General features: G+C 47.0%; 1 protein-coding gene and 1 pseudogene across 1 annotated transcript; both read left to right on the top strand.

The window, feature by feature from the left end:
• Nucleotides 1–1,535: 1,535 nt before the first annotated feature.
• On the top strand, nt 1,536–2,865 carry LOC123051005 (cytosolic sulfotransferase 15-like; annotated as a pseudogene).
• Nucleotides 2,866–4,642: 1,777 nt separating this feature from the next.
• LOC123051004 (indole-2-monooxygenase) lies at nt 4,643–7,162 on the top strand. Its single transcript, XM_044473735.1, has 3 exons — nt 4,643–5,183; nt 5,889–6,317; nt 6,409–7,162. Exons 1-3 carry the CDS (start codon nt 4,710–4,712, stop codon nt 7,042–7,044), a joined length of 1,539 nt encoding a protein of 512 aa, XP_044329670.1. The 5' UTR covers nt 4,643–4,709; the 3' UTR covers nt 7,045–7,162.
• Nucleotides 7,163–19,368: the final 12,206 nt, after the last annotated feature.

Genomic DNA, 19,368 nt, shown 5'->3' with positions numbered 1-19,368 from the left:
TCGGCCAGAACAAGGGATGGACAGGTGATAAACCACAGCGTTCACATCCCTCCATCGCACCCTAGCACCGCCAATCACCCGCAACCAAGCCACCCGCATGGCCAAGGCTGCCTGCCCGCACCTGAGACGTAAGTTCCGCCCACGAACGCCACGCCTCCCGCCGCCCGACACTCAGACCTCCTCAAGACCAGCAAAGCGGCCGGCTTTAGTCCAAAGGGACGCCCACGACCGACGAAACCGCAGCCCATGTCCCGCCTTGAACTTCGCCGAAGTTGCCGCCGCACACAAACGGACGGGGAATGGGGCGAAGGTGGAGCGGATGCATCCACAACCGGCACATCCCAGTGCCGGCGACGGGCAGCCCTAGCGACAACGTTGCCCGTCTCTCCCACCAATGACCCCACCGGACACACGTCGTGCCGCCCCGCCGCGGCGGTCGAAGCAACCCCACGTAAGGCCATCAACGCCGACTCGTCCATCGGCCAGGAGACCCAGAAGATCGCCGCCTGCTGCAAAGACTGCTTACCGGGAGGCCCATCCACGCAGCTCGCTAACATACAGCCATCGGAGCTGGCAAGAGATCAGCCGGCACATTCGCCAAGTCCATCGTTGTTGCGCCGCCACCCCTACCAGCCACCGGTCGAGGTAAGAGCGGCCGCCCGCAACCAGGTCGCACCCAACCCGCACCCCTGGCCAGGACGGATTTGAAGCCACTGACGTCGTCCCTCCAGCGTGCACCGCCAGATCCGGCCGAAGAGGTCCGATCCGCACCAGCCGCAGCCGCCGCACCACAAGCGCCCGCCCCGTCGCCGCCGCGCCGCCACGAGGCGCCGCCGCCGCCACCAAGACGCTGCGCCGCCGTGCCGCTGGCCCCAGCCATAAGCCAGCGCCTCCCGGCGAGAGGCTGGCCCGCGCCAGCCAGAGTCCGCGCACGGAAGGGAAGGAGGCCCCGCCGCCGCCCTTGCCGGCCGGGCTGTGCCCGGCGACGCGCTGGGCGGCGGCGAGGGAGGAGGCCGAGAGAGGGAGGTAGGAGAGGTGGCGGCTAGGGTTCCCCCCGGTGGCGCCCGCGGGAGCACCACGGGAGGGAGGGAGTTTACATCACTGCCATCACATTATCATCAACAGTCTAAGTTAGGCTTAGTTGTCTCCACCCCTCAATGATTGATAGCGCTAATTCGATTCCTATCACTGGTGCAGCCTTTGTCTTTGCTGATATGGTCTTCCACGCCTGAATGATTGATAGCAATAATTCAATATCCTAGATTAATTATCTTTCTGGGGCATCTTTTGATATACTGTATTTATTAATTTTGTATATGGACTTCAGATAACGCTTATATCTCTAAGTAAACCCGGAATATAATTAATCTGGTTTATTATTACGACCAAACTGTATTACGTACTCTAAGCAATCCTGGAGTATACATGTTACTCTCTTTGTTTAGGTATGAGTAGGTACGGTTGGTAATACAATAACTTGCACGAGGAGAGCGTGGTCTCCTATATATCTATTTTTTGCCACATGTATAAGAGAGTATCTCCCCCTTGAAGCCGTGACACTCCTCCACTCGTCCATCGCCGGCTCGTCCGGTTGCCACCTACAAAAAGAGCCATGAGTGCTGCTCCCACCGGCGCCGTGGCCGGCGAAGAAATCGACGAGACCACCTTTCGGGCTCAGGCTGAGATGTCTGAGATCATGGTGTCGCTGCCGCGCTGCCCGGTGTACCTTACCCGCCAATACCGCGGCTTCTGGATCCGCGAGTTCGTTCTTGAGGGCATGGCCGCCGTTCAGGCGTCCTTCGAGCCGATGCCAACGGACGTCTTCCTCGCCAGCTGCCCCAAGTCCGGCACCACCTGGCTCAAGGCGCTCGCCTTCGCGACGCTCAACCGCGCCACGCACTCGCCGTCCGACTCCGACCACCCGCTCCGCCATCACAACCCGCACGACTGCGTCGCCTTCCTCGAGACCAGGCCCGTACCCGAGACCATGGCGCTCCCTTCACCCCGGCTGCTTGCAACCCACTTGCCCTACTCCCTGCTGCCCAGACGCATAACGGAATGCGGTCGGGTCGTCTACGTCTGCCGGGAGCCCAAGGACGCTATGGTCTCCTTCTGGATCTACAACAACAAGATCGCGGCGGTGCTGCACCGGCAGCTCGGCCTGGAGTCCCCCTCGCCGACGTTCGAGGACGCGTTCGAGCTCTTCTGTAGGGGGCAGAGCAGCTCCGGACCGCACTGGCGCCACGCCCTAGAGTACTGGGAGGAGAGCCAGAGGAGGCCCGGGAAGGTGCTCTTCCTCAAGTACGAGGACATGCTGCAAGACCTAATCGGGAACGCGATGAATCGTTCATGGGTGCCCATTTTCAGGCGCCGAGGAGGAGGCTGGGGTGGTGCAGGAGATCGTGCAGCTCTGCAGCTTCAAGGAACTCAAGAGCTCTGAGGTGAACAAGAATGGCAGGAGCAGCGCCATGATGGGCGTCAAGAACGACGTGTACTTTAGGAAGGGAGCCGTCGGCGACTGGAAAAACTACATGACGCCGGAGATGGCGGCGCAGCTGGACAAGATCGTCGAGGAGGCGCTTCAAGGTTCAGGCCTGACCTTTGGCATCTCCATGTAGAAGGGAAGGACACTCGTGCAGAGGGATGGGGAGCGAATTGTTGCTATGAAGCATGAATTTTCGTATTTGACAAACCAAAAGAAAATAAGGTCTTATGAATATTGAAACTCACAAGTGATATTTATTTATTTACGAATCACAAGTGATATGCTTTAAGGTCATTAGTTTTCGACCCTATGAAAGTGACATGTATTAAAATAATAAATTTACTTGCTTAATCTAGTGACGAAATGGAAGTTGTTGGTTGTATGAGTCCAAAAAAAATCGTATGGCACCCCTCCAGTTTTTTGTTTTTCAGATTTGATAATTCTCATCTAGAGAAGATTTAGCTATGTCTCATCTAAGTTTCCACCACACAAACTAATTCGCTAAAAATTTCGTGCTAGCACTTGATCCCACATTGCTAGTCGTTGTGTCACGAGTTGCTATGTCCCCTGGTTGGCCCGTTTTGGGTCGCACATCTATTATCGGCCCCTTTCGTATTGCGCATGTGTTATCGGCCCATTTCCGCGAAGCGTGCTAGGGGCCATTTTTCTCTTATGTTGTATTTCTGGTCTGCATTTTAGAAGCAAGAGTCAAGCCATAAAGGAGGGTTGTTGTCGCTGCTCACTTTCCTCTCTAAGGGCATGGCCAATGGTCCAGCTTGGACAGCTGCCCCATGGTTCCACATCAGATGCATGCTGCCATGGAGGAGATTGGTGAAAAAGACTATGCCTTGCAGAGGCCGGTGTAGCCTGCAGAGGAGCTAGCTTCTTCAGCCAAAAAGTGTGGTCCTCCAATATACTCCCTCCGTTTCAAAATAGATGACTCAACTTTGTACTAACTTTAGTACAAAGTCGGGTCATCTATTTTGGAACGAAGGGAGTAGAAAGGTAAGAGAGAGTGTGCTCTGTGAGAAAACACGCAGCTACATGCAAGTAAAGTTGGTGAAGATGGAGTCATTGCCCAATAAATGTGTGAAATAACCTCACCATGCGTTCGGTGATTTTTTTCCAATGCATGTAGCTCTAGAATTTTTTATCTAGTTAAACTCATGGGGCAGTAACATGGTAACTTTTTTTTTGTTATAGTACATCCAATACTAGTATGTGGATTTCCGCAAAAAATAATTACTAGTATGTGGATGGGAGGCAGAGCTATTTTTGTGTTTTCCCCATTTGTTTCTGTTAGAGCCCCCCCCCCCCCCCCCCTTTTGTCTTCCAGTACAGGGCGACGCGAGCATATCCTGACCTTTTTTTTGTTATAGTACATCCAATACTAGTGTGTGGATGGGAGGCAGAGCTATTTTTGTGTTTTTCCCATTTGTTTCTGTTAGAGCGGAACCCCCCCCCCCCCCCCCCCTTTCTTTGTGTGTGTGTTTGTTGCTGAAAAAATTAAAATAAATGATGTAGAGGGCTTGCATTTGCTTGATAATGTGAAGGATATGCATGTGATGGAAAATGAAAAATAAAAGGTTTGCATGATCTTGATGATGTGGACATCTTGCAGGTTCATTTAATTTTGTACGTTGCATTCCCTCATATTCAAAACTCTCTCTCTCTCTCTCTCTCTCTCTCTCTCTCTCTCTCTCAGCTTCCAAAGATTCATGTCAGTAAAATCAAGTGCCTTGGTTTCATGGGATCAGGAAGTCAGGACATTCTAATCCAGTGTTTTTATTATTCATATGCAAGCGATTTGATAGCAGATTATTGTTGAGTCAAGACAAAAAAGTCCCATCAACTGTACCAAAAAAATGGGTTGCGTTGCTGATATGGTTCGTGTTTTCACAGATCTTTTTGAAGAGTAAGATCTTTCTGAAGAGTAAGAAAATAATTGGTACAGCACGTAGCTAGAGTCCAAGACTGCCTTGTCTGTTTTTTGGGGAATGAAAGCTACGTTGTCGGATCTCAGATCCAGAATGCGTTGAGAGTGACCCGTGACTGACAATATTGTACACACAGGAACTATTTGCTCCAGGAACAGACCCCGTGACGAATTTTTGTATTTTCACTTCCCCTTGTTAGCTTATAAGCAACAGATCGAGCTTTGCAATGACAAACTAAGCTGGTTCACAAAACATTTCGCCGGCAGAGCTCCACAAACTCATTTACCATGGCATGGTTTCTATTGCTCTTCCCTCTCTCCCTCTTGTTTGTGCATTACTGGTTCACTGGGAAGACAGGAAAAAAGCAGCAGCAGCAGCAGCGAGAAGACCGCCTCCCGCTCCCGCCTTCACCGCCGTCACTGCCCTTCATCGGCCACCTGCACCTCATCGGCGCCCTCCCGCATGTCTCCCTCCGTGGCCTTGCCAGGAGGCATGGCCCTGACGTGATGCTCCTCCGCCTCGGCGTCGTGCCGACATTCGTCGTGTCGTCACCGCGTGCAGCAGAGGCGGTGCTGCGCACGCACGACCACGTCATGGCGTCACGTCCCCGCTCACTGGTCAACGACATCATCATGTACGGTGCGTCCGACGTCGCCTTCGCGCCATATGGCGAGTATTGGCGGCAGGCAAGGAAGCTCGCCACCACCCACATGTTGAGCGCTAAAAAGGTGCGGTCTTTCCGCGGCACCATCATGGACGAGGTAATTCTTGTAGTCTTTCCGCGTTTGACAGAAATCATGTAAAATTTAGCCCCACAAATGCCTGGCCTAAAAATGGCAAGCCCATCCAGGCCGAGAAAATGGTTTATTTTTTGCATGACCTTTTTAAAATAGTCATTTCAGAATAAAATGCGGGGACGTGATCCGGTCTTATGACAGTCATCATTCAAGTCATAGCAATAGTCACCATGCATGGATGACAACCTTGAAGCATTTGAAGCAGCCACTTAACATCACTAGGAGCATAGTTTAACTTACACAACTCCAGTGGCGGAGCTACCAATAAAATGTTGGGCAGGCCGGGCAGTACAAAGAGTACGTGCTACCAAATTAAAACTCAGTGCATTATTGTGGGCTGGACTTCATTTAAAACCTTTTTTCACTCAAGCCCAGGGCGGGCCATGGCCCTTTCAGCCTTGCCTAAGCTCCGCCGGTGCGCAACTCACTCCTGCAGCCGTAGTTTAAAAGTCTGAACCACTGAGTGAACTGATTGACCCACAGGTTCACGGGTTCGCTGGTTGGACCGCTAATAAAAGCCGTCATATTAAATTCACATTTGAAAATAATTTGGAACAAAATTTTACCTCAGATCATGCGGGGGCAAATAATATAGATTTTTAATTTGCCCTCAGCTAACAGTTTCATAAATGTTAGCTTCTCTCATGTTTTAAGATGCATGACATCTAGGTGAGCATAGTGACGGCCAAGATCAGCGATGCTGCCGCAGTAGGTGGTACTTTGAACATGAGCGAGCTGCTCAGGTCATTCGCGTATGACATGGCGTGTCGTATCGTGTCGGGGGAGTCCTTCTTGAAAGAAAGACGGAGCAAGCTGTGCCAGGACCTTTCCCATGATACTTCACGGCTGCTAGGAGGGTTCAACGTGGAGGAGTACTTCCCAATATTGACTAGGGTAGGATTGCTTAAAAAGGCAGTTTGTGCAAAGGCTGAGAGAGTGAGGCATAGATGGGCCGATTTGCTGGAAGAGCTGATCAATGATCATTTGAGCAAGGGCAAGTCAACATTTGATCATAAGGGTGGCGACTTCTTAGATATCCTATTGTCTGCTCAGGAGGAGTATGGTCTCACAAGAGATCACATTAAAGCTCTATTAACGGTAAGTAGAAATAATAGCTTCCAAATCATGTATTGATCTTTATATATATATATCTTACATAGTATCCTAATTAATTCATTGATATCCACAGGATGTATTTTTTGGTTTAACAAACACATCATCTAACACCCTCGAATTCACCTTGGCCGAGCTCATGAGGAGGCCATGCCTGATGAGGAAGCTACAAGACGAGGTGAGGAGTATCGTACCCCTAGGACAAGAAACTGTCAGTGAAACCGACATCGACAAGATGATGTACATAAGAGCAGTGATAAAGGAGTCACTCCGGTTGTATCCTGTTGCACCTTTCCTTCCGCTACACCTTGCCATGGGAGACTGTAACATCGCTGGGTACATGGTTCCTGCTGGAACGCACATCCTCGTCAATGTATGGGCCATTGGTAGGAACTCCAACTCCTGGGAGGACGCAGAAGAATACATACCGGAAAGATTTATAGACGAAGGCAGCGCTGTGCATGTCAACTTCAAGGGGAATGATTTCCAGTTCTTGCCGTTCGGGGCAGGACGAAGGATGTGCCCTGGTATAAACCTCGGAATCACCAATATCGAGCTTATGTTGGCTAATCTCATGTACCATTTTGATTGGGAACTGCCAGCCGGGGTTGAGAGAAAGGACGTTGATATGGCAGAGGTGTTTGGGCTAACCGTGCGTCGGAAGGAGAAACTGATGTTAGTTCCAAAACCACGTATGTGGCCACAAGAATAAAATATAAGCTAAATATTTTGTGTTATGTTGTTGCTAATAAATAAAGGGGAATTCCTGATTGTTGTAAATTAGTTTAGAAGGTTTTTATCAATAGCTAAATATTTTGTGTTTAGCTAAATATTTTGTGTTATGTCGTTTCAACTGCCTTTTGGTAGTCTAATTTGAGGTACATGTTTCTTTTACTTCTTGGCGGACTGGACGAGCTCCGAGGCAAGGAAAAGATCTCCAAAATCATATGACCCTTTATGAATCCTGACTGCATGCATGTCAATAATGGGCCGGTAGGTCCTGGCGTCCAACCTCCATCGACGTGCACGTCATCGGTCGGTTAGGCTTTGTGCTGGTTTTCTCCAGCGGCGGCGAGGTGATCAACGAGGTAAGGAGACCGCGGGGGGGGGGGGGGGGGGGGGGGGCGACTAGGGTTTTGCATTGGCACCTCTAGACCAAGGCACGCGTTCGTCGAGTGCTTTTCAGTTGGACCTGCATGTCGCTTTCTAATTATATTGGTTTGATACTGAAGGTCAAATTAATAAACAAGTTGAGTAGGCATTTTGGAGTGCAGAGAAGGGTTCAACTTGATTTTTAGCTCGAAAACTAAATTGTAAATGAAGTCGAATAGCTTCCCCGTATCACTGTATGCACATTGATTTGGTAATGTTAGAGGCATAAAATGGACGTAGGATAAACAAGAGCAAACAAATGACAAACGTTGCTAGTGATGATGGTGTAACATAACCTGATTAGTAGTGGTCTGGTCATATCGGCACGCGAACTACGGGAACGACTAAAAGGTCATGTTTTCGTCGTGAGGTGACTGTGACGACCTCTATCATATCCGGGTCCACTGCCGCCATCCCGTGTGGCAACTCCCATTCAAAGTGGTATAAGAGACTAGCAAGCGCAAGTTCCATATTTGCCAGCCCGAACGTCATCCCGGCGCACATCCTCCGGCCAGCCCCAAATGGTATGTACTCAAAGTCTGCCCTCTTGAAGTCAATGGTGTTGAGATCAAACCTCTCTGGCATGAACTCCTCCGCCTTGTCCCAATGCATCGGATCCCTGCCGATGGCCCAAGCACTCACAAGCATTGTAGCCCCCACTGGCACATCGAACCCGAGTACCTGGTGATGGAAAGATGCCCTAGAGGCAATAATAAAATGGTTATTATTATATTTCCTAAATCATGATAAAGGTTTATTATTAATGCTAGAATTGTGTTGACCAGAAACTTAAATACATGTGTGGATACATAAACAAATATCGTGTCCCTAGTGAGCCTCTACTAGACTAGCTCGTTGATCAAAGATGGTTAAGGTTTCCTAACCATAGACATGAGTTGTCATTTGATAACGGGATCACATCATTAGGAGAATGATGTGATGGACAAGACCCAACCGTTAGCATAGCATATAATCGTTCAGTTTATTGCTACTGCTTTCTTAATGTCAAATACATGTTTCTTCGACCATGAGATCATGGAACTCCCGGATACCGGAGGAATACCTTGTGTGCTATCAAACGTCACAACGTAACTAGGTGATCATAAAGATGCTCTACAGGTATCTCCGAAGGTGTCTGTTGAGTTGGCGTGAATCGAGATTGAGATTTGTCACTCCGTATAATGGAGAGGTATCTCTGGGCCCTCTCGGTAATACAACATCACAAGAAGCTTGCAAGCAAAGTGATTGAGGATTTAGTTACAAGATGATGTATTATGGGACGAGTAAAGAGACTTGCCGGTAACGAGATTGAACTAGGTATAGAGATACCGACGATTGAATCTCGAGCAAGTAACATACCGACAGACAAAGGGAATTGCGTATGTTGTCATAAAGGTTCAACCGATAAAAGATCTTCGTGGAATATCTAGGAATCAATATGAGCATCCAGGTCTCGCTATTGGTTATTGACCAGAGAGGTGTCTCGGTCATGACTACATAATTCCCGAACCCGCAGGGTCGCACGCTTAACGTTCGTTGACGCTAGAGTAGTATTGGGATATTTGATGAGTGGTAACCAAATGTTGTTTGGAGTCCCGGATGAGATCCCGGACATCACGAGGAGTCTCGGAATGATCGAGAGGTAAAGATTTATATATGGGAAGTCATATTTTGGGTTCCGGGAAAAGGTGCAGTTTTTTCGGTATTGTACCGTGAAGCTTCCAGAAGGTTCCGAAGGATTTCGGAGGGGTCCGGAAGTCCACAAGTGGGTCCACCACGACCCAAGGGCTAGCATGGGCTGCGGGGAGGCGCCCTGGCCTTATTGGGCTAGGTGTACCAAGTCCTCAAAAGCCCATGTGGCTAGGGAAGGCAAAAAAGGAAGGAGTCCTAGTAGGAATAGGATTGGACTTGGAGTCCAAGTCCTCTCCCCCTTAGCTGCGCCCTAGGGCTTGGAGGGGCTGTTTCCCACGCCCCTCCACCTATATATAGAGGGGAGGGGCGCCCCAAGAGGACACACCAAGCCCTTGGCGCCCCTCTCTCTCGCGTTACTCCGTAGTTCCACCGCCTCGTCCCGGCGACGCTTAGCGAAGTGTTGTGAGTGCTCCACCACCACCATCACCACCACGTCGTCGTGTTGGTTGTGATCTCATCTACATCTCCTCTCCTGCTTGCTGGATCAAGAAGGATGAGATGTCATCGAGCCGCACGTGTGCTAAACTCGGAGGTGCCTTCCGTTCGGCACTAGATCGGTTGGATCGTGATCGGATCGCGAAGAGTATGACTACATCAACCGCGTTGATAAACGCTTCCTCTTAGCGACCTACAAGGGTATGTAGATGCTCTCCCCCTCTCATAGCTATGCATCTCCATGGTTAGATCATTAATGTGCGTAGAATTTTTTTTGTTTTCCATGCAACGTTCCCCAACAGTTGCATCAGAGCCAGGTCTATGTGTAGATGATATGCACGAGTAGAACACAAAGAGTTGTGGGCGGTGATCATCATACTCCTTACCACCAATGTCTTATTTTGATTCGGCGGTATTGTTGGATGAAGCGGCCTGGACCAACCTTACATGACCATGTTCATGAGACCGGTTCCACCGACAGACATGCAACTAGTTTTGCATAAAGGTGGCTGGCGGGTGTCTATTTCTCCTACTTTAGTTGAATCGAATTTGACTGCGGCCGGTCCTTGTTGAAGGTTAAAACAACAAACTTGATAAATCACCGTTGTGGTTTTGATGCGTAGGTAAGAACTGTTCTTGCTAAATGCCCGTAGCAGCCACGTAAAACTTGCAACAACAAAGTAGAGGACGTCTAACTTGTTTTTGCAGGGCATGTTATGATGTGATATGGTCAAGATATAATGTGATATACGTTATTGTATGAGATGATCATGTTTTGTAAAAGTTACTGGCAACCGGCAGGAGCCTTATGGTTGTCTCTTTATTGTATGAAATGCAAACGTCATGCAATTGCTTTACTTTATCACTATGCGTTAGCGATAGTTGTAAAAGCAATTGTTGGCGAGACGACCACGATGCTACGATGGAGATCAAGATGTCGAGCCGGTGACGATGGAGATCATGACGATGCTTTGGAGATGGAGATCAAAAGCACAAAATGATGATGGCCATATCATGTCACATATTTTGATTGCATGTAATGTTTATCTGTTATGCATCTTATTTTGCTTAGTACGGCGGTAGCATTATAACATGATCCCTTCACTAAGTTTCGAGGTATAGGTGTTCTCCCTGAGTATGCACCGTTGCGACAGTTCGTCGTGTTGAGACACCACGTGATGATCGGCTGTGATAGACTCTACATTCACATACAACAGGTGCAAGACAGTTTTGCACATGCGGAATACTCGGGTTAAACTTGACGAGCCTGGCATGTACAGACATGGCCTTGGAACACTGGAGACCGAAAGGTCGAACGTGAATCATATAGTAGATATGATCAACATAGAGATGTTCACCATTGATGACTACTCCATCTCACGTGATGATCGGAGATGGTTTAGTTGATTTGGATCATGTATCATTTAGATGACTCGAGGGATGTCTATCTAAGTGGGAGTTCTCAAGTAATTTGATTAATTGAACTTAATTTATCATGAACTTAGTCCTCATAGTATTTGCATATCTATGTTGCAGATCAATAGCTCGCGATATAGCTCCTATATATTTTTGATATGTTCCTAGAGAAAAGTTGAAAGATGATAGTACCAATGATGCGAATTGGGTCCGTGATCTGAGGATTATCCTCATTGCTGCACCGAAGAATTATGTCCTTGATGCACCACTAGGTGAAAAACCTATTGCAGGAGCAGATGCAGATGTTATGAACGTTTGACAAGCTCGGTATGATGACTACTTGATAGTTTAGTGCGCCATGCCTTACGGCTTAGAACCGGGACTTCAAATCATTTTGAACGCCACGGAGCATATGAGATGTTCCAAGAGTTGAAATTGTTATTTCAGACTCATGCCCGTGTCGAGAGGTATGAGACCTCTGACAAGTACTTTGCCTACAAGATGGAGGAGAATAGCTCAGCGAGTGAGCATGTGCTCAGAATGTCTGGGTACTACAATCGCTTGAATCAAGTGGGAGTTGATCTTCCAGATAAGATAGTGATTGACAGAGTTCTCTAGTCACTATGACCAAGTTACTAGAACTTCATGATGAACTATAATATGCAAGGGATGACGAAAACGATTCCCAAGCTCTTCGCGATGCTGAAATCGGCGAAGGTAGAAATCAAGAAAGAACATCAAGTGTTGATGATTAACAAGACCACTAGTTTCAAGAAAAAGGGCAAGGGAAAGAAAGGGAACTTCAAGAAGAATGGCAAGCAAGTTGTCACTCTCGGGAAGAATCCCAAAGCTGGACCCAAGCCTGAAACTGAGTGCTTCTACTGCAAAGGAAATGGTCACTGGAAGCGGAACTGCCCCAAATACTTGGCGGATAAGAAGGATGGCAAAGTGAACAAAGGTATATTTGATATACATGTTATTGATGTGTACTTTAGTAGTGTTCATAGTAGACCCTGGGTATCTGATACCGGTTCAGTTGCTAAGATTAGTAACTCGAAACAGAAGTTACAAAATGAACAGAGACTACTTGAGGGCGAAGTGACGATGTGTGTTGGAAGAGATTCCAAGGTTGATAAGATCACCATCGCATACTCCCTCTACCTTCTGGATTAGTGTTGAACTTAAATAAATGTTATTTGGTGTTTGCGTTGAGCATGAATATGATTGAATTATGTTTATTGCAATACGTTTATTCATTTAAATCAGAGAATAATTGTTGTTCTATTTACATGAATAAAACCTTCTATGGTGATACACCATATGTAAATGGTTTATTGAATCTCGATCATAGTAATACACATATTCATAATATTGATGCCACAAGATGCAAAGTTGATAATGATAGTGCAACATACTTGTGGCACTGCCGTTTAGGTCATATTGGCGTAAAGCGCATGAAGAAACTCCATGCAGATGGACTTTTGGAATCACTTGATTATGAATCATTTGATACTTGCGAACCATGCCTCATGGGAAAGATGACTAAAAATCCGTTCTCTGGAACAATGGAGTGAGCTAATAACTTATTGGAAATAATACATACCGATGTATGCGGTCCGATGAGTGTTGAGGCACGCGGCGGGTATCATTATTTTCTGACCTTCACAGATGATTTGAGTAGATATGGGTATATCTACTTAATGAAACACAAGTCTGAAACATTCAAAAAGTTCAAAGAATTTCAGAGTTAAGTGGAGAATCATCATAACAAGAAAATAATGTTTCTACAATCTGATCGTAGAGGCGAATATTTGAAGTTACGAGTTTGGCCTTCATTTAAAACAATGTGGAATTGTTTCACAACTCATGCCACCTGGAACACCACAGCGTAATGGTGTGTTCGAACGTCGTAATCGCACTTTATTAGATATGGTGTGATCTATGATGTCTCTTACCGATTTACAACTATCGTTTTGGGGTTATGCATTAGAGACAGCCGCATTCACGTTAAATAGGGCACCGTCTAAATCCATTGAGACGACACTGTATGAACTGTGGTTTGGCAATAAACCTATGCTGTCGTTTCTTAAAATTTGGGGTTGCGACACTTATGTCAAAAGGCTTCAGCCTGATAAGCTCGAACCCAAATCGGAGAAGTGCGTCTTCATAGGATACCCTAAGGAAACAATTGGGTACACCTTATACCATAAATCCGAAAGCAAGATATTTGTTTCTAAGAATGGAAACTTTCTAGAGAAGGCGTTTCTCTCGAAAGAAGTGAGTGGGAAGAAAGCATAACTTGATGAGGTAACTATACGTTCTCTCGAATTGGAAGGTAGCTCATCACAGAGAAATCCATTCCTGTGATGCCTACACCAACTAGAGAGGAAGCAAATGATAATGATCATGAAACTTCAGATCAAGTTGCTACTGAACCTCGTAGGTCAACCAGAGCACGATCCACACCAGAGTGGTACGATAATGTTGTTCTGGAAGTCATGTTATTAGACCAAGGCGAACCTACAAACTATGAAGAAGCTATGATGAGCCCAGATTTCGACAGATGGCTTGAGGCCATGCAATCTGAGATAGGATCCATGCATGACAACAAAGTATGGACTTTGATGGACTTGCCCGATGATCGGCAAGCCATTGAGAATAAATGGATCTTTAAGAAGAAGACTGACGCTGATGGTAATGTCACCATCTACAAAGCTCGACTTGTCGCAAAAGGTTTTCGACAAGTTCAAGGAGTTGACTACGATGAGACTTTCTCACCCATAGCGATGCTTGTGTCCGTCTGAATCATGTTAGAAATTGCCACATTTTATGATTATGAAATCTGGCAAATGGATGTCAAAACTGCATTCCTTAATGGATATCTCAAAGAAGAGTTGTATATGATGCAACCAGAAGGTTTTGTCGATCCTAAAGGTGCTAACAAAGTGTGCAAGCTCCAGCGATCCATCTATGGACTGGTGCAAGCATCTCGGAGTTGGAATATACTCTTTGATGAGGTGATCAAAGCATATGGTTTTATATAGACTTACGGTGAAGCATGTATTTACAAGAAAGTGAGTGGGAGCTCTGTAGCATTTCTGATATTATATGTGGATGACATATTGCTGAATGGAAATGACATAGAATTTCTGGATAGCATAAAAGGATACTTGAATAAGAATTTTTCAATGGAAGACCTTGGTGAAGCTGCTTACATATTGGGCATCAAGATATATAGAGATAGAAGACGCTTGATAGGATTTTCAATGAGTACATACCTTGACAAGATTTTGAAGGAGTTCAAAATGGATCAGTCAAAGAAGGAGTTCTAGCCGGTATTGTAAGGTGTGAAGTTGAGTAAGACTCAAAGCCCGACCACGGCAGAAGATAGAGAAATAATGTAAGTCATTCCCTATGCCTCAGCCATATGTTCTATACTGTATGTCATGTTGTGTACCAAACCTGTTGTGTACCTTGCCTTGAATTTGGCAAGGGGGTACAATAGTGATGCAGGAGTAGATCACTAGACAGCGGTCAAGATTATCCTTGGAGGACTAAGGAAATGTTTCTTGGTTATGGAAGTGATAAAGGGTTCATCGTAAAGGGTTACATCGATGTAAGCTTTAACACTAATCTAGATGACTCTGAGTCTCAATCTAGATACGTATTGTAAGTGGGAGCAATTACCTAGAGGAGCTCCATGTAGAGCATTATAGACATATAAATTTGCAAAATACATACAGATCTGAATGTGGCAGACCCATTGGCTAAACCTCTCTCACAAGCAAAACATGATCACACCTTAGTGCTCTTTTGAGTGTTAATCACATGGCGATGTGAACTAGATTATTGACTCTAGTAAACTCTTCGGATGTTAGTCACATGGCCATGTGAACTACGGGTGTTAATCACATGACGATGTGAACTAGATTATTGACTCTAGTGCAAGTGGGAGACTGATGGAAATATGCCCTAGGGGCAATAATAAAATGGTTATTATTATATTTTCTAAATCATGATAAAGGTTTTATTATTCGTGCTAGAATTGTATTGACCGGAAACTTAAATACATGTGTGGATACATAAACAAATACCGTGTCCCTAGTGAGCCTCTACTAGACTAGCTCGTTGACCAAAGATGGTTAAGGTTTCCTAACCATAGACCTGAGTTGTCATTTGATAACAGGATCACATCATTAGGAGAATGATGTGATGGACAAGACCCAACCGTTAGCATAGCATATGATCGTTCAGTTTATTGCTACTACTTTCTTAATGTCAAATACATGTTTCTTCGACCATGAGATCATGCAACTCCCGGATACCGGAGGAATACCTTGTGTGCTATCAAACGTCACAACGTAACTAGGTGATCAAAAAGATGCTCTACAGGTATCTTCGAAGGTGTCTGTTGAGTTGGCGTGAATCGAGATTGGGATTTGTCACTCCGTGTAATGGAGAGGTATTTCTGGGCCCTCTCGGTAATACAACATCACAAGAAGCTTGCAAGCAAAGTGACTAGGGAGTTAGTTACAAGATGATGTATTATTGAACGAGTAAAGAGACTTGCCAGTACCGAGATTGAACTAGGTATAGAGATACTGACGATCGAATCTTGGGCAAGTAACATACCGACAGATAAAGGGAATTACGTATGTTGTCATAAAGGTTCAACCGATAAAAGATCTTCATGGAATATATAGGAATCAATATGGGCATCCAGGTCCCGCTATTGGTTATTGACTGGAGAGGTGTCTCGGTCATAACTACATAATTCCCGAACCCACAGGGTCGCACGCTTAACGTTCATTGACGCTAGAGTAGTATTGGGATATTTGATGAGTGGTAACCAAATGTTGTCCAGAGTCTCGGAATGGTCGAGAGGTAATGATTTCTATATGGGAAGTCATATTTTGGGTTCCGAAAAAAGGTGCAATTTTTTCGGTATTGTACCGGGAAGCTTCCAGAAGGTTCCGGAGGATTTCGGAGGGGTCCGGAAGTCCGCAAGTGGGTCCGCCACGACTCAAGGGCTAGCATGGGCAGAGGGGAGGCGCCCTGGCCTTATTGGGCTAGGTGCACCAAGTCCTCAAAAGCCCATGTGGCTAGGGAAGGCAAAAAAGGAAGGAGTCCTAGTAGGAATAGGATTGGACTTGGAGTCCAAGTCCTCTCCCCCTTAGCTGCGCCCTAGGGCTTGGAGGGGCTGTTTCCCATGCCCCTCCACCTATATATAAACGGGAGGGGGCACCGTGATGTTAGCCAGAACTACGTTGGTATTTCCCCAAAGAGGAAGGGATGATGCAGCACAACGACGGTAGGTATTTCCCTCAGTGAAGAGACCAAGGTTATCGAACGAGTAGGAGAACCAAGCAACACTACGTAAACATCACCTGCACACAGATAACAAATACTCGCAACCCAACGTATTAAAGGGGTTGTCAATCCCTTTCGGGTAACGGTGCCAGAAATTGGAAAACGAACATGAGAGAGTTGTAAATATTGATAGATCGAACGCCGAATAAAATAAAGTGCAGCAAGGTATTTTTGTATTTTTGGTCTACCAGATCTGAAAATAAAAGCAAAGGAAAATAGATCGCAAACACTACTGGAATCAGCTAATTTGCCATCTGCCAGCTCTTTGCCGTCTGCTAGCTGACGGCAAAGAAGCTCTTTGCCATCAGCTACCCAAAAGCGGACGGCAAAGAAACGGCAGACGGCAAAGAAGCTCTTTGCCATCTGCGAGCTCTTTGCCGTCTGCTAGCAGACGGCAAAGAATCTTTGCCGTCCGCTGGCAGACGGCAAAGAGTGAGGTGGCCCCCACCCCCCGCCCGTTTGGGAAAAACATAACGGCCCACCTCTTTGCCATCTGCTAGCAGACGGCAAAGAGGCAAAGAGGCAAAGAGGCAAAAAGGCGGACGGCAAAGAGAGGCAGACGGCAAAGAGGGCACTACCTAACGGCCCGTACCCCCCCCCCCCCCCGCCCGTTACTCACTTTCTCCTCGCCGTTCTCTCCTCCCACCCCGCCGCCGCCCGCCGCGCGCCGCCGCCCCCACCAGTCGCCGCCGCCCCACCGCCCGTCGCCCCCGCCGCCCGTCGCCCGCCGTCGCCCCACCACCCGTCGCCCCCGCCGCCCCGTCGCCCCACCGCCCCGGCCCCCGCCGCCCCGGCCCCCCTCGCGCCCCGGCCCCCCGCCGCCCCGCGCCCCACCGCCCCGGGCCCAGCCCCCCGCCGCCCCAGGCCGCCTCCTCCACCGCCCCGCCCCCCTCCTCCACCGGCCTCCTCCACCGGCCCTGCCCTAGGTGAGCCCCCCTTTTTTCTGTTTTTTTTCTTTTTAGTTTTAGTTTTAGTTTAGATTTAGTTTTAGTTGTAGTTTTAGGTTTAGTTTTAGTTTAGTTTTAGTTTTAGGTTTAGTTTAGTTTGAGGAAAGAAGAAGAAGAAGAGAAAAAGAGGAGAGGAAGAAGAAGAAGAGGAGGAGGAGAAGAAAAAAGAAGAAGAGGAAGAAGAAGAAGAAAAAAGAGGAGAGGAGGAGAAGAAGAAGAGGAAAAAGGAAAGGAAGAAGAAGAAGAGGAGGAGGAGGAGAAAAAAGAAGAAGAGGAAGAAGAAGAAGAAAAAAGAGGAGAGGAGGAGAAGAAGAAGAGGAAAAAGGAAAGGAAGAAGAAGAAGAGGAGGAGGAGAAGAAAAAAGAAGAAGAGGAAGAAGAAGAAGAAAAAAGAGGAGAGGAGGAGAAGAAGAAGAGGAAAAAGGAAAGGAAGAAGAAGAAGAGGAGGAGAAGAAAAAAGAAGAAGAGGAAGAAAAGGAAGAATAAAAGAGTTTCCAGCTGTGCTTCCTGGGAGCTGACCCATTTGGTCAATTTGCCTACAGTGGCAGACGGCAAAGAGTAAAAGAGTTTGCCGTCAGCGGCGGACGGCAAAGGCCTGCCATGTAGTGACGTGTAGATGACATCATATGGCAGACGGCAAAGGCACTAGAAAGTTTGCCGTCCGCGGCGGACGGCAAAGGCCTGCCGTTAGCCACTTAACGGACTGAGAGCACAATTATTGCCGTCCGCCCTCTTTGCCTTCAGCCGCCAGGAAGCAGACGGCAAAGCAGCTGTTTACCGTAGCCTACTTTGCCGGAGCCTTTTGCCGTCCGCGGCTAACGGCAAAGGCCTTTGCCGTCCGCCGTTCGTGCCTTTGCCGTCCGCCGTGGCAGACGGCAAAATAGCTGTTTCCTGTAGTGAAAGGCAAATATAATAAAGAAGAGACCCGGGGGCCGTAGATTTCACTAGTGGCTTCTCTCGGGAAAAATAGCAAACGGTGGGTAAACGAATTACTGTTGGGCAATTGATAGAACTTCATATAATCATGATGATATCCAGGCAATGATCATTATATAGGCATCACGTCCAAGATTAGCAGACCGACTCCTGCCTGCATCTACTACTATTACTCCATGTCGACCGCTTTCCAGCATGCATCTAGTGTATTAAGTTCATGGAGAAATGGAGTAATGCATCTAGTGTGTTGGTTCCCCTTCTGTCATTGGGATCAAGCACCGTAAGATCGAACCCAGCACAAAGCACCTCTTCCCATTGCAAGATAAATAGATCAAGTTCGCCAAACAAAACCCAAATATCGGAGAAGAAATACGAGGCTATAAGCAATCATGCATATCAAAGAAGACTCAAATAACTTTCATGGATAAAAAGATAGATCTGATCATAAACTCAAAGTTCATCGGATCCCAACAAACACATCGCAGAAAGAATTACATCATATGGATCTCCAAGAGACCATTGTATTGAGAATCAAATGAGAGAGAGAGGAATCCATCTAGCTACTAACTACGGACCCGTAGGTCTACAAAGAACTACTCACGCATCATCGGAGAGGCACCAATGGATATGATGCACCCCTCCGTGATGGTGTCTACATTGGATCTGGTGGTTCTAGCCTCTGCGGCGGTTGGAATTGATTTTCGTCGACTCCCCTAGGATTTCTGGAATATTGGGGTATATATAGATCAAAGAGGCGGTCCGGGGGCACCCGAGGTGGGCACAACCCACCAAGGCGCGCCTGGGCCTCCAGGCGTGCCCTGGTGGGTTGTGCTCCCCTCAGAGCACCCCCAAGCGCTTCTCCGGCCCACAAGATATCTTCTGGCCCAAAAATATCCACAAAAAGACTCGCTGCGTTTGCGCTCCGTTTGATATTGATTTCCTGCAATGTAAAAAACATGCAGAAAACAGCAACTGGCACTTGGCACTATGTCAATAGGTTAGTACCAAAAAATGATATAAAATGAGTATAAATGATTGTAAAACATCCAAGAATGATAATATCACAGCATCGAACAATCAAAAATTATA

The sequence above is a fragment of the Triticum aestivum genome, chromosome 2D (genome assembly GCF_018294505.1).
Source record: "Triticum aestivum cultivar Chinese Spring chromosome 2D, IWGSC CS RefSeq v2.1, whole genome shotgun sequence".
In the NCBI taxonomy this organism is placed as follows: domain Eukaryota; kingdom Viridiplantae; phylum Streptophyta; class Magnoliopsida; order Poales; family Poaceae; genus Triticum; species Triticum aestivum.
Note: the sequence above shows the minus strand (reverse complement) of the source record. Positions and strands in the feature narration are given on the sequence as shown.